Raw genomic sequence first — 13,465 nt, forward strand, 5'->3', positions numbered from 1 at the left:
GACATTAAATTAATCCACGCAATTAAAAAATCGCATTTCATCCTAACTGCTGCATTTTCCTCCATTAGTGACATGTTCCATATCTCTCTCTAAGAGGCTCGCCTTATTTTTTTTTTAATGGATCTTTGTGCAAAGAAACAAAGAAAGAGGTGGGGAGTGGAAGGGGGAAAATACCCCTAGTATAAATGTCATTAGAAAATGAATAGTGTAGACTGCATCTCCCTTATTCATCACATTTTATAAAACAGCCAAGAGATGATCTTCCCACTGGTCGGCATAGTAGATCAGCTGTCAAGTCATGCAATCTCAGCATCTCTCTAGGTGTCTGGTAGGTGAATGAGCTGTGAATGTGTGGCTGTTCATTTGCTCCATATAACCTGCTGTCTCTCTTGATTAATGTGGGTTTTTCTCCCCTTACCTCCCTCCTTTAGGAATGTGCAAGCCTCTGAAATTAAGAGTTAACTTCGGAATAAGTGCCTCAGCAGAGCAGGGAAGCTAGTTCGTCAATATCTTCCTCTACTTTCCTAACTGGGTGGTGGTTTCTCACAGATACCTGGCATTTGCATTTTTATGTTGTAAAGTTCTTCTTTTTAAAACTGCTTTCTACAGGGGTTGGGGCAGTAGGCTTTAAAATCAAAGCATACGGCTTCTGTGTCTGGAGCAATTCTGCAAATATGAAGCATTTTATGTTGGTCTCAGAGATGCAAGCAGTAGCAAATTAAGTAGTTAATAAAAAAAAGAACAAAAATCCCCACAGCTTTTCCTATGATTGCAGTAAGGTAACTGCTAAGAAACGATACTTGAAGTTGGATGTATTTTTGTTGTTGGGGTATGATATTTCTTGGCAGAAATGATGAATGATAACTTAAATTTGTGTCCAGGGAATGAAGGTGAACTGTGACAGAGTTATTTATCTTGGGAATGGAGGTTAGGGTCAGGCGAGGCTGGGTGCCTGAAGGCACAAGACATTGACAAATTCATCCTGCAGGCCCCGTATCTGAAGCCCTTTGTTTTGGATCCTGGCTACTCACTAAGTGACCCCCATCCTTCATCCTGCCAGCATGTGAAGGATGTGTTGCCGTGCCAGCATTCCCCTTGCCACTAATTCTTGTCATTCACTCTCCTGACAGGGCCAAACCAAAACTGTTCCCTCTCTTGAAAGGGAAGGTTAAAATATTTATTTCAGCTCATAATGGCCTCTCTGATTTAATGGAGTATCATTTTTCCTGTTGTCTTTGTCGTTTGCAGGTCACTAGAAGGACTAAAAACATTCAGTTGCCTGGAAGAGTTGATCTTGGACAACAATCTCCTCGGAAATGACCTTTGGTTACCCAGGTTACCTCACCTCCATACCTTAACGCTCAACAAGAACCAAATATCCTTTCAAAGAAATACCTGCAAAATGTCAAATGAGTTTTATGTGTCAGCCAAATTAAAGTATGTGAAATATAGTTCATGTGCAGACAAAGCAGCCTCTCTCTTGGCACCTGGAATACTTCACAGTAATTTATTATAGGTCATTCATAAATGAAATGCACCATTATATCTTCCTGTTGCTCCATTTTAGAGTGAGATCTAAGTTATGGCTCTGAAGGAATCTTTTTTAATAGATAAAGTAGAGAGAGAAAATAATGTCAATGCTGGCAGCATGCAGCAGCTCCTGTGTTTGCTTGGGGTTTTGTTGCAGGCTGACCTCTAGTGGAATAGAGCATGCAGTGAAACAGCATAAACTTTTAAGACTTTGGATACCTCTTTTTAAAACAAAAAAAACTCCTTGGATGTAGTGATCTGGTAATGCGGTTGGTCAATATGAACAGTTTGGTAGCTGTTGCGCATGTACAGTTCTGAGTCGGTCACTGAATTTATGACTTTCCCATTAGCTACCCCAAAAGATGTAGGCAATCTAAACCTGGGTCCAATTCAGTACGACATTTAAGAATGTGCTTAAGTCCATCGGTAACCAGCAAAGCACTTAAGCATGTGCGAAGTGCTATTAGAAGCAATGTTTTAGTGTGTGTTTGCACACGCCTATAGTCACCAAAGTTAGGGGTGATCAAACTGTGGCCTGAAGTCAAATGAAGCCTGCAGAGTCCTGAAGCATAGACCATGGAGGCCCCTTCCTTGTAATGGCAGTATAAGGACAAAGCTGCTCAGGCATTTATTACAATAAATGCAAACAGAAAAGCAATTTATAGTCCTGTATTGTGGCGCATAAAAAGTAGCTGCAAATATTACAGCTGCACACATTTATCTTTGACTTTTTAAATTTAAAACATTGAAAACATATGAGCAAAATTAGGTGTAATCTTGGGGTCCGAATAACTTGCCATTGCAGCCTTCTGTGTTCCAAAGATCACCTCTGTACTAGTTTAATTTGGTTGGATTTCTGGTTAATGGCAAGGTCCTGAGGGTTGGATATAGACAACTATTTTGTTTTATTATTTGCTTTTACAGTAAAACCTTGATTAAACACACTATGACACAGCACAAACTAAAAAATTCTCGCTGATCCTATCCATGGTACAAAATCTGATGAAGCATTCCCCCCCGCATGGGGTGTACAGTGTGGGTTGCCAGATCAGTGATTGTGTAGTTCTGCATTTCCCTGTTGCCAAGTGGAGGACACTCTCCTGAATCAAGACTAAATGAACAGAATCAGAGAAGGAAATAGCATTAGTGCGATTTAAAGAGGTTCTGTTAGAATTACAATGATATTCAATATATAGCACCAAATCCTGCTTGCCTTAGTCCAGTGAACAGTCCCTCAAAGTAATTGCGAGTAAGATGAGCAGGGTTTGGTCCATGAAGCAGTTTTTTAAAATGCAGGTTTTAAATTATGAAGGTTAGTTCTCTGGGTGTATCTCTCAAAACTCAGCTGTTCAATGGGATAAGGAATTACATATACCAGTGTACATTCCTGCAGCATGCAGCCAGTAATTTAACAAAGGACGTACACAAAATTTGTTAGTACAGTCAGGGGGGAGGGCATTGAACTTGCAGAGAAGGGGGAAAAAATGCTCTTTGGAAGTATTTTTGAGTTCTATAGATAGGTGCTCTTAGGCAGGGAAGATTTGGCAGTATACAGAGGAAGGAGACCTCCCATAACCTTCTCTTCAGTTTGGATGGCACATTTGAAGAATGAGGGTTCATGTGAGCCTCCTGCAGCACATCAACTGGTACATCCTTGACTTGGCTATTTGCAAGGGGCCATGGATATTTAATAGCATACTGAAATGAGTACCATAGGGGATCAGTTTAAAATGGACTGCACTGATGTTGGAAGCCAGAATGCAGTAGAACTGTGGAAAAGGACATTAAACCATGATTTGAGGACTTCAGTAGCTCAGACATGGGTGAGAGGTTTTTCGCAGGAGTGGTGGGTGAAATTCTGTGGCCTGCGTTGTGCAGGAGGTCAGACTAGATGATCATAATGATCCCTTTTGACCTAAATATCTATGAATCTATGACATGGCAATGGGAAGAAGACCCATCTAGAATAAAACAGGAATCGGTCTATCCTTCCAAAAGGGAAATGCTCACAATCCACTTTATTTCTGAGATGACTAGTGGTGCATGGAGTAGAGGAGAAGGAAGTGAAACGCTTAATGGTGAAAATCTGTGGAAGAAGCAGGTAGACCTGAAGCCTAAAAATTATGTGTCCTGTTCCCGAGCAGTGATTAGAATACTTTAGCAGCCGTTAAATCATGGCTCTCTGAACTCTTCAGGATAGTGAACTGCTATATCCATCCTGATTAACTTCACACTACCCTGGAAGAAGAAGGCATCACATGTCATGAAGAATGGTCACCCTATTTGACAAGAAGGATCACCTGGATTCAGGGTATGCTCTCCAGGCAAAAGGAACTGTATATTGAGCCCAGGATTAGAAACATCGCTCCCTCTTGCCAGTCTTTGTCTCATGCTCACAACAAGATACTCTTGAAATACTACAAGAAAGCTTAGCTCAGACCTATGCCCTTCATATCTGTGAAAAACACCTGGGAATCTACCTACACAGAGATGCATAAATGCCACTTTGGAAGATCACTTGCTCCCAAAGTATGCAGTAAGTTTGGTCAGTACTAAGGAAGCTATCCCTGGGCCTATCAACCTACTGCCTGTATGCAACCCTCTATCTTCATCAAATTGTATACACCACTAGCAAAGAACGATTTTCAGCTTCACCTTGTCTGCTGCCAAGATTCTGTACCTCTGCCAGTCAGGCTTGAGATCAGAAGATGGAACAGAAATGGCATCATTTTTGCTGATGGATGATGTCATCTTGCACCCAGACAGGGAGTATGTCTACTCGTGTATTACTAGATAGTTCTGTGGCTATCCCACCTCGAATACCTAGCACTGCACGTAGGGTATGTCTACACTGTAGCTGGGAGTCTGCTTCCCAGTGGGCCCAGGCAGATATGTGATAGCTCTGCTCGAGCTAGTGCACTACAAATAGCAGTGTAGTGAGGGATAGCAAAGGCAGAGGCTCAGGCTAGCCACCTGAGTACATACTGTAGGGGGTCCTGATGGGTTTGTACTTCAGCAGCTAGCTTGAGCTGCCACCTCTGCTATGCTGCTGGTTTTAGCCCACTAGCTCAAGTGGAGCTAGCACCTGTCTGTCTACCTGTGTTGGGAAGCATGCTCCCAGCTTCAGTGTAGCCATACCCATCGCCTCTCTTTCAGAGGTTAACTTCCCTTTTGGTACCACACCATTCACCTGTGGAATCTCTCCTGAATCTCTTCTGATCATCAACAAATTGAAGCAATCACATTCTCAAATGTAAATAATGTGTAGCTCTACTTCTTGCTATTTCAGTCTCTGTAGCACTGTTGCCTGGCCAAGATCAGCAGGTGGATGGAAGGGAGATGGGTGAAGCAAAGCCTGAGCAAGACAGACTGGAAGCTGGGAGGGAAAAGAGAAATGTTTTGAAGAGGTAAATGGTCACCATAGTACCTGCCTTCAAAGGGTCAAATTGGTTTGTAGCCTAGGAGTTGAATTCCTCACTGCTTCTGGATGCTCAGATAGGTGCAGCTGCCAAATATACCTTCCTCTATCTGCTCTTGGCAAGAGCAGAGCATACTATCAGACCAAGGTCTGGCCTTCATAATGTCCAGGCTGGATTACCGCAGCTCATTGTATTGGGAATGACTGCACTGATCTTAAAATGTGGGAGCTCCAAATGATCCACAATGCAGCAGCCCACCTCCTGAATCACACCAGCTGCCAAAAGCATAACACAATGGTGCCCCATTTACTACGTTGTCTTGCCATAGAATATGGGTATTCAATGGCAATCTCCAGCTAGAGAGGACTGCTGCCACACCACCGGGGGAGGAGGATATGGCTCTGTCGCAGGGAGGACCCTGCCTGCTGGTTACTTCTGGCAGCAGGCGGTTCTCCCTCCCTGCTCCCAACCCACCCACCATAGTGATGAAGAACAATTATGCTGCCCTGGCAACAAAGGATGAGGAATCGCCCCCAAAGGTGGAGAAGGAGAAGCTCTGTACCCCCAAAGGCTGGGAGAATCATGGTCACCACTCCCAAGAGGAAATGGGAAGATATCTTTGGAAAAAGGCGGGCTAACGTAGCAAGATGGACTTTAAACTAGGTTCTGTGGGGGCAGGAGAAAAAAGTCCACAGGTGAGTCAAAAACATGGAGACCCGGGAGAAGGGTCAAGATCTGGGGAGAGCGTGGGCAATTATATCCAGGACAAAAGAGAGACAAGCGGGAACATAGAGGAGAAATCAAATCCGTATCTTAGATGTCTGTATACTAAGATGTGTTCAGTTGCACTGAGGTTGAGATGGAAATAGGAGGAGGACTTGTTGAAAGTCTCTGGGTAAGGATAAAAGGGGTAAAAAACAAGAGTGATCCTATGATAAGGGTTGACTGATTAAATAATTAAAGATCTAGGAAAAGAAACCTATGAGGGAAGATTCTAAAAAATTGAGTTTGTTTAATCCCGGAAAGAAGACTGAGAGGGGACATAAGAGTTTTCAAGTACATAAAAGGTGGTTACAAAGAGGAGGGAGGAGGTTCTCCTTAACCTCCAAGAATAAAACAAGAAGCAAAGGACTCAAACTGTAGCAAGGGTGGTTTAGGATGGACTTTGGGAAGAACTTCCTAACTGTCAGGGTGGTTAAGCACTGGAATAAATTGCCTAAGGAGGTTGTGGAATTTCCATCACTGAAGATTTTAAAGTACAGGTTAGAGAAACACCTAATAGTTATTAGAGAAACGCTAGTTATTACTTAGTCCTTCCTTGAGTGTAGGGGACTGAAATATATGACCTATTAAAATCCCTTCCAGTCCTACATTTCTGTAATTCTAAGGAGAAAATCAGGATATCTGTCATTGTCTGTGAGGTCCTCCTTTAATAAACAAAGCTAACTAAAAGTATGCCTCTTGTTCTGTGATTGCAACATCCCTCATTGGTTGTGTTCTATAGGGAATTAAGCTGTCAGTCTCCATGTTAAAACTTGAGAGGCCAAGCTTTCTTGACGGCTGTTTTAAATACTGTGCAACTCCTTTCCAGAGAAGTTGAAAGTGACCACAAACCTGGCCACTTTCAGAACTCTTTAATCCAACTCTTACAGTCACTCTTACGGTCACAACTACTAAGAAAAAAGAAAGGAGAGGGAAGAGAAGTGAGCTCTCTTTGACACGTGCACATATACACATACACACTACTGACCCAGCAACCTTTAAGGAGGAGTGAAGTCTTGGCACTTTATTGGACTTTATTCTTGTTGAATAAAAGAGTGCTTAGATACTATGGTGATGTGCACCAGAAGAGAAATTAGATAGTCAAGTTAGGTAGAAAAGAATATAAGTATCTTTGATTGTTTCACAGCAGACAGCACAGTATTGTTAGGATGGTGAAAGGGAGATAGGAAGAAGGTATTTTTGGTTGTGCCTAGCTTGAAATGTGGTGTTTGATTTTTATCAGTAGAATAAAAACCATCTATTCATGTGCATGTGTGTGTTTATACAATGGGTGGTACACAATGTGTATGCACATACTTTGTCTATGTCAATGTATGCACAATGAGCAGACAATAAAAGATTTAGAGACATTACTCATTCTAGTAATATTCCCTGAGTTTAAAATGGGGAATACTGCAGGAACCAGGAATATCTCTAGATCCAGAATAAACTTTAAGTATGCCTGTGTGTGTGTGTGTGTGTGTACACACACTTGCGCACACACACACAGCACACTTTAAAAAAGTTTATTCTATCTATTTCTTTGGGATTGGAAGGTATACACATGTATAATGTTTGTACATTTAGTGTGTACTGACAGTTCTGGTATCTTTAATCAATTTGAATAAAATAAAGGGACAGATAGCTCATTTTTTTTGGTGAGGATTTATTTTTTGGTAAGTGTCCTTAGGAACAACATAAACTATTGGTATGATTGATGATACTACTGAATAAGGAGACTGGTGAATACTTCCTGAGGCACTTTAATTGACATAGTTGAGATATTTTAAAAACAGATTTCAAGTGATGGAGACGGCCGTATTCACATTTGCAGGCTACACACACGCACATGGTAGGTAGTCAAATATCTAAATAGTCAAAATGTACATAAAAATAAAAATAAAAAAACTCCATCAGTCCAGCACCAACGTGTCTACCCGTCAAAAAATAATCTCTAATAGTGTCCATGGATGTAATGGTGGATTTACTTTTCACAGAGAGCGGAGTTAAAATTGTGGTCTTAAAGTGCTACAGAAGGATTTTGCAGCTCTTTGGTTCAGATCACACCATGATGACACCCTCTGGGCTGCAATAATAAACCACAATGGGGAAGCTGAGAATGGATTTTCACTCCCACTTCTGACTCTGCTTACTTTGTCTGTTCTCAACACAACCTTATAGATATTTTAATGTATTATTTTGGTGGCCTAGTGTTGATCTTTTATAATGAGCACATGATATGCCAATTAATGAAACAGTGCACTGAGGCATCATGAGCTATGGTTCATTTCAGGGAAGCACTCAATCACGAGAAATCTCCTACGTGACTTCAACATACTTTGCAAAGAATAATCTGTGACAGTAGATGGATGGGTCTCCTAGTTCAGGGGGGAAATCTGTACATGTGATGGGCTCATGGCTATTTTTCATGGGTGCGTGTGTGATGGTTAGAGTCCTAGAGAGCAGAAGTTCAATTAATGAACTAAGGCATAATCATTTTAGTAATGACTTGGTCTCAGATGCTAACATAAATGATTCTGGCTTTCAAATTTTACCATCCTATTCCACATATTTCTTTTGAAGTGCTACCAGCAGATGTTGCTTGCTACTGTCCAAAAAATCCACTTTTCTGTAAATAAGTAGTTTTTTTTAGGGGTTTTCTTAGGTTAGGGAATGTGTCTTACTCCATGTTTCTATAAAACACCATGAAAATTTGTGGTGCTACATACATTACTGTTTTAAATAAAATAAAAAAAAAACCCATAGGATACCATCATCCATTCCATTGGAACAGGGTAAATTAAAGACCGCTAATAATACATATCTCAATAAAGAATGTGGTGAGACGTCACATAAAACCGGCTATCAACTGAATCACTATATGATTCCCTTCATGCTTGCCTGGAAGTTCACATGCAAAATTAAAATCTCTAAATCATAGATATGTTATGGCTGGAAGAGATCTCGAAAGGTCATCAAGTCCACCCCCCGTTCTGAGGCAGGACCAAATAAACCTAAACCCATACCTGGCAGCTGTTTGTCTAGTGTCACTGCCGTTTTTATAACAGCCCATAACATATCTGAAGACTGTTATCAGGGTCCCCCTCAGTCGTCTTTTCTCAAGACTACACATGCCCAAGTTTTTTTTTTTAACTTTTCCTCAGGGGTCAGGTTTTCTCAATCTTTTATCATTTTTGTTGCTGTCCTCTGGACTCCCTCCCATTTGTCCACATCTTTCCAAAAGTGTGGTGCGCAGAATTGGACATACCAGGACTGAATAGAGTGTGAAAATTACATTGTATTCGTTACATACAACACTCTGTTAATATACCCCAGAATGATATTGGCTTTTTTTTTTTTGGTAGCTGCATCACATTGTTGACTTGTATTCAGTTTTGATCCACTATAACCCTACTTCTTTATAGCAGTACTACTATTTAGCTGGCTATTCCCTATTTTGTAGTTGTGTATTGATTTTTTTTCCTTCTAAATTAAAATACTTTGCACTTACTTTAGTGAATTTCATCTTGTTGATTTCTGGCCAATTCTCTAATTTGTCAAGATTGTTTTGAATTTTAATCCAGTCCTCCAGTGTGCTTGCAACCCCTCCTAGCTTGGTGCCATCCACAAATTTAGTAAGCATACTCTCCACTCCATTATCTAAGTCATTAATGAAAATATTGAATAGTACTGTATCCAGGACTAACCTCTGTGGGATCCCACTAGATATGCTTTCCCCATTTGGCAGCGAACCATTGATAACTACTCTTTGAATATGGTCTTTCAACAAGTTGTGCACCCACTATATAATACTTGAATCTAGACCACATTACCTTAGTTTGCTTATGAAATTGTCATCTGATACTGTGTCGAAAGCCTTACTAAACTTGAGATGATATGTCTACTGCTTCCATCCACTAGGCAAGTAACTCTCTCAAAGAAGGCAATTATGTTTGTTTGGCATCATTTGTTCTTGTCAAAGCCATGCTGGCTGTTACTTATCACCCTATCATCCTCTTAGTTGACTGCAGCAGAGGAGTAGTGTGGATTTTCTTCTGCAGGCTTTGATATGGTATCTGGCTTCAAATGAACTCTAATTTTTCTTTCATAGTGTAACAAGCAAGGCACTGGCTGGGAGTTCAGATCCAAGGGTTTAGCCCAGGATTTGAAAAGTGGTTTGGAATCCTTCTGGATGAAAGATAATTTATTATTATTTATATTATAGTAGGACCTTGAGCCCCCAACTGAGATTTGTAGGTTCTTAAGAATTTTTACATAATTTGTTCCAGTATCTTTCCACATATAGAAGTTAACTGACATTTTTAATTCCCCAGCTCCTCCCTTTTTAAAGATAGGTACTATGTTTGCCCTTCTCCGGTCGTCTGGGATCTCACCTCTCCTCCATGAGTTCTTGATAATAAATGCTAATGGTTTCAAGATTGCTTCAGGTAGTTGCTTAAGTAACTGGGACAAATTTCATCAGGCTGTGATTACTTGAATACATCTAACATGTCTAAATATTCTTTAAGCTGTTCTTTCCCTGTTCTGGGTTGTGTTCCTTCCCCCTTGTTAACATTAATTGTCTTGAGTATCTGGTGACCATTAACCTTTTTAGTAAACACTGAAGCATGAAACACTTCAGTCTTCTTGATGTCGTCTTGGTTATGAGTTCTCCTCTGCTGAGTAGGAACCTACATTTTTCTTCTTCTAAAAGTAAAGATCAGTGTCTGGTGCTCACATTTAATCTAGATACTTGCGGCCATATTTTTAGATTCTTAAAGGTGCAGATGGGCATCTTGTGGGATTTACCAGAGTGCCTAAGTGAAGTTGGCATGTCAGTACTGTTGACTTTCAAGGGAAGTTAGGTGACTAACCTGTTGAGGCACTTCTGTAAATCCTGCTAGAGGTTCCTCTCTGCACTGTTAGGCACCTAAATACTTTTGGTAATATGGTTCATGGCTGACTTGGATTTATAGTGAACACTTCTGTCCCAACCTGATTCAGCATTCTTTAAGTAGCTCTAAGGATTGAAAAATGAATAACTTCTGCTTCACAAGATGTTTTAATGAAGTGATGACAGAAAATTCTGCTCACTCACTCTGTAAAGGAAGATCTTTTCTACCTGTGCTACACTAAGAATTTTCTGTAATAAAAGGTCAGATCTTTAATAGCAAACTTCTTGGGATTGCCATTAAGGAAAAGAAATGGAAATAATTAACTTTTGTGGTGCTAAAGCACCTCTTTCAGGGAACATCTTTGTAGGTTGAGATGTCCTACAGAAGATTAACAGGATTGCACCTGAATCAGGGTTACTTCAAACAATCATGTGATCTTCCTTTGGCAATGTCTGACGACTCTCTAAATTCAATGCTAATGTATAAGTACTTCACCTCAGCAAAATGTGCTTTCTTTCTGTCAGTTATGTACTGACTAAGAGAGCCATGAATGATCTCCTCCAAAAGGATAATCTGTGAATCAGGGGTTCAGAGGCATCAGAGTAAGTTACCACTATGTCTTGGTTAGGCTTGGGTAGCAGAAAAAGATGGATTTGTAATAATATTGTTACAATAATGCACTTTTTCCAAGGGCCTGATCCATTGCCCCCTGAAATCAGTTGGAGTCTTTCCACTTTTTTTTTTTAATGGTTGCTGAATCTATCTTGATAGTTCTAACATAATCCTCTATATGTGAGGCTTAACTCTGCTGTATCATGTTAAAAAGTGACACTCTTGTCTGCCTTAATTTTCTCTCTGTAGCTACTTTCCCCATTCTTATGCAGAGTATTTGAGGATACATAAGAGTCTATGGAAAAGAGCATAAATGTAAATATAGAGTTGGTGGCTATCAACATACAAAAAATCTTAATGATAATTATCAGCATGAGCTTTTATACACGTGAGAAGTAAAATAGAAATTAAGTTTACAACAAAAGAAGAGTTTTTAGCAATGAAGCCATTCTTGACATTCCAGGGCCTATTGCTGCTGCTGCTGCTCCTAAGACATTGAGGTGAAGAAATAAAATAAACTCCATCTAAAAATAACAAAGATCATACAAAAACATAAATCAAGTATAAATAATAGCAATAAAAGTGAACTGAGGATTATTTTGAAAAAAAATTGTCTGTAGTAGCAGAAGTGGATGAGAACAGAACATTGAATTGTTCTTGAATAGTTTTAGAATAATTGTCACTATTGTCAAAGCCAGTCCGTTTTTAAGGTAAAAATAATATGTATGTACTGTGATAGATCCAGGCCAGTTGGGTACAGCAGAGTAGTAGAAGGCAGACATACTGGTCACTGGATAAGCAGTTTTCTGTTCCCTGACTGAGCAGAGCAGGGGCTGCTCCAGGCTAGAGTGGACACATGACTCCAATTAACCTGCAAAGAGTCAGGTGAGGCCGTTAAGGTAATGTGAACACCTGACTCTAATTAAGGCCCCTCTGATACTATAAAAGGGCTCACTCCGGTCAGGTCAAAGGGAGCCAGAGAAGAGGAAGTGTGGCTGAAGGTCTGGGTAATGAAGACACCCTCAAGCCACTGGAAAGAGAGCCCTAATGTAAGAGTGAAGAAGGCGTTTAAGAGAGAAAGGCAGGAGAGCTGTTAGGAAGTGGCCCAGGGAAATGTAGCAATTCTGGCGGTGAAAGGTCGGCTGCCAACAGCTGCTGCCATTAGGGTCCCTGGGCCGGAACCCAGAGTAGAGGGCGGGCCCAGGTTCCTCCCAACCCGCCACTACAGAAACAACCCCTGGGAGGGGAAGACAGGCCCCTGTCAAGACAGGAGGCTACACTCTTCTTGAATATGCCCATAGGGATAACAGAGACTGTGGGAGTTCTCTCACTGACCTTCTTGCTGGCTTATGATGAAAAGGGCTCAGTAGACTGTAACCCTGGCCCTAGAGAGAGAAGGGGTATGTGGAGGGTCGCAGTGAGCCTCTGAGGCTAACATAAACTGCCTGGAAGCCGCGGGGACAAGGTTGGAGCTCTGCCACAGTACATACAGCTTCTTTCCTGAGAATCAGCATTTTCTTGTATATAATTGAAAGAAATAAGGTTATATATAATCTTTTAAGGACTTTTATATTGTATGTTAACAAAATGAATACTTTTTCTTCATTTAATCAACAGCCCAGCACCTGTTCAATCTGATGTGTGCTGTGCTGCTTAAATCTAACTTGCATTTCTCATGTTGCAGTGGATATTTAAATCTCATTTTCATATTCATTTAAGGTATCCAAGGTGGAGATATTTATATAGTGAGGAAAAGCCTGATCAACACCCAACTATACAACCATTTGGATGATGTTTCCAGAGTTTATTTCCACTTGGTATACGATGTATACCTCATGTTGTAACGCTGGGGTTTTTAAGTTGCTTTCAGTGAAGCATTTATTCATGTATACAAATTGAATAATAATGAATGCATTGCTGTGACACTCAAAGCATTTATATTCTTGTAGTGAAAGCGGTTTGTTGTGGGTTGACTCCTTTTTTTAATTCACTTTCTAGTGGACTGAATGTATTAGTGATGAATGTGCTATGAAAATAACTGTTTGTTTCCAAGTTGGAAAAGTTTAATGGCTCCAGAAATGGCTAACCATTTTACCACACAGTATCCATCATTTTGTCAAAGTTTTCATGTTTTGCAGTGAGCCACATGGAAAAAGAGAGAAGGAAAAAAGAATGACACAACAGCCAACTTCTTTCAATCTGTGCCGAAAACCTCACTTAAATTTAACCCCATTTGCCTTTATAACA

At 40.5% G+C, this 13,465-nt stretch overlaps 1 protein-coding gene across 1 annotated transcript in view; it reads left to right on the forward strand.

Moving 5' to 3' along the window:
* The window catches only part of LRMDA (leucine rich melanocyte differentiation associated), a 957,336-nt gene that overhangs the window by 517,860 nt on the left and 426,011 nt on the right, over positions 1-13,465 (forward strand). The window contains exon 3 of the mRNA XM_084634653.1: positions 1,249-1,382. Within this exon, the coding sequence (XP_084490779.1) occupies positions 1,249-1,382 (134 nt within the window). The remainder of the gene's footprint in view (positions 1-1,248; positions 1,383-13,465) is intronic.

This window comes from Lepidochelys olivacea (assembly GCF_965140295.1).
Source record: "Lepidochelys olivacea isolate rLepOli2 genome assembly, chromosome: 7".
NCBI lineage: Eukaryota > Metazoa > Chordata > Testudines > Cheloniidae > Lepidochelys > Lepidochelys olivacea.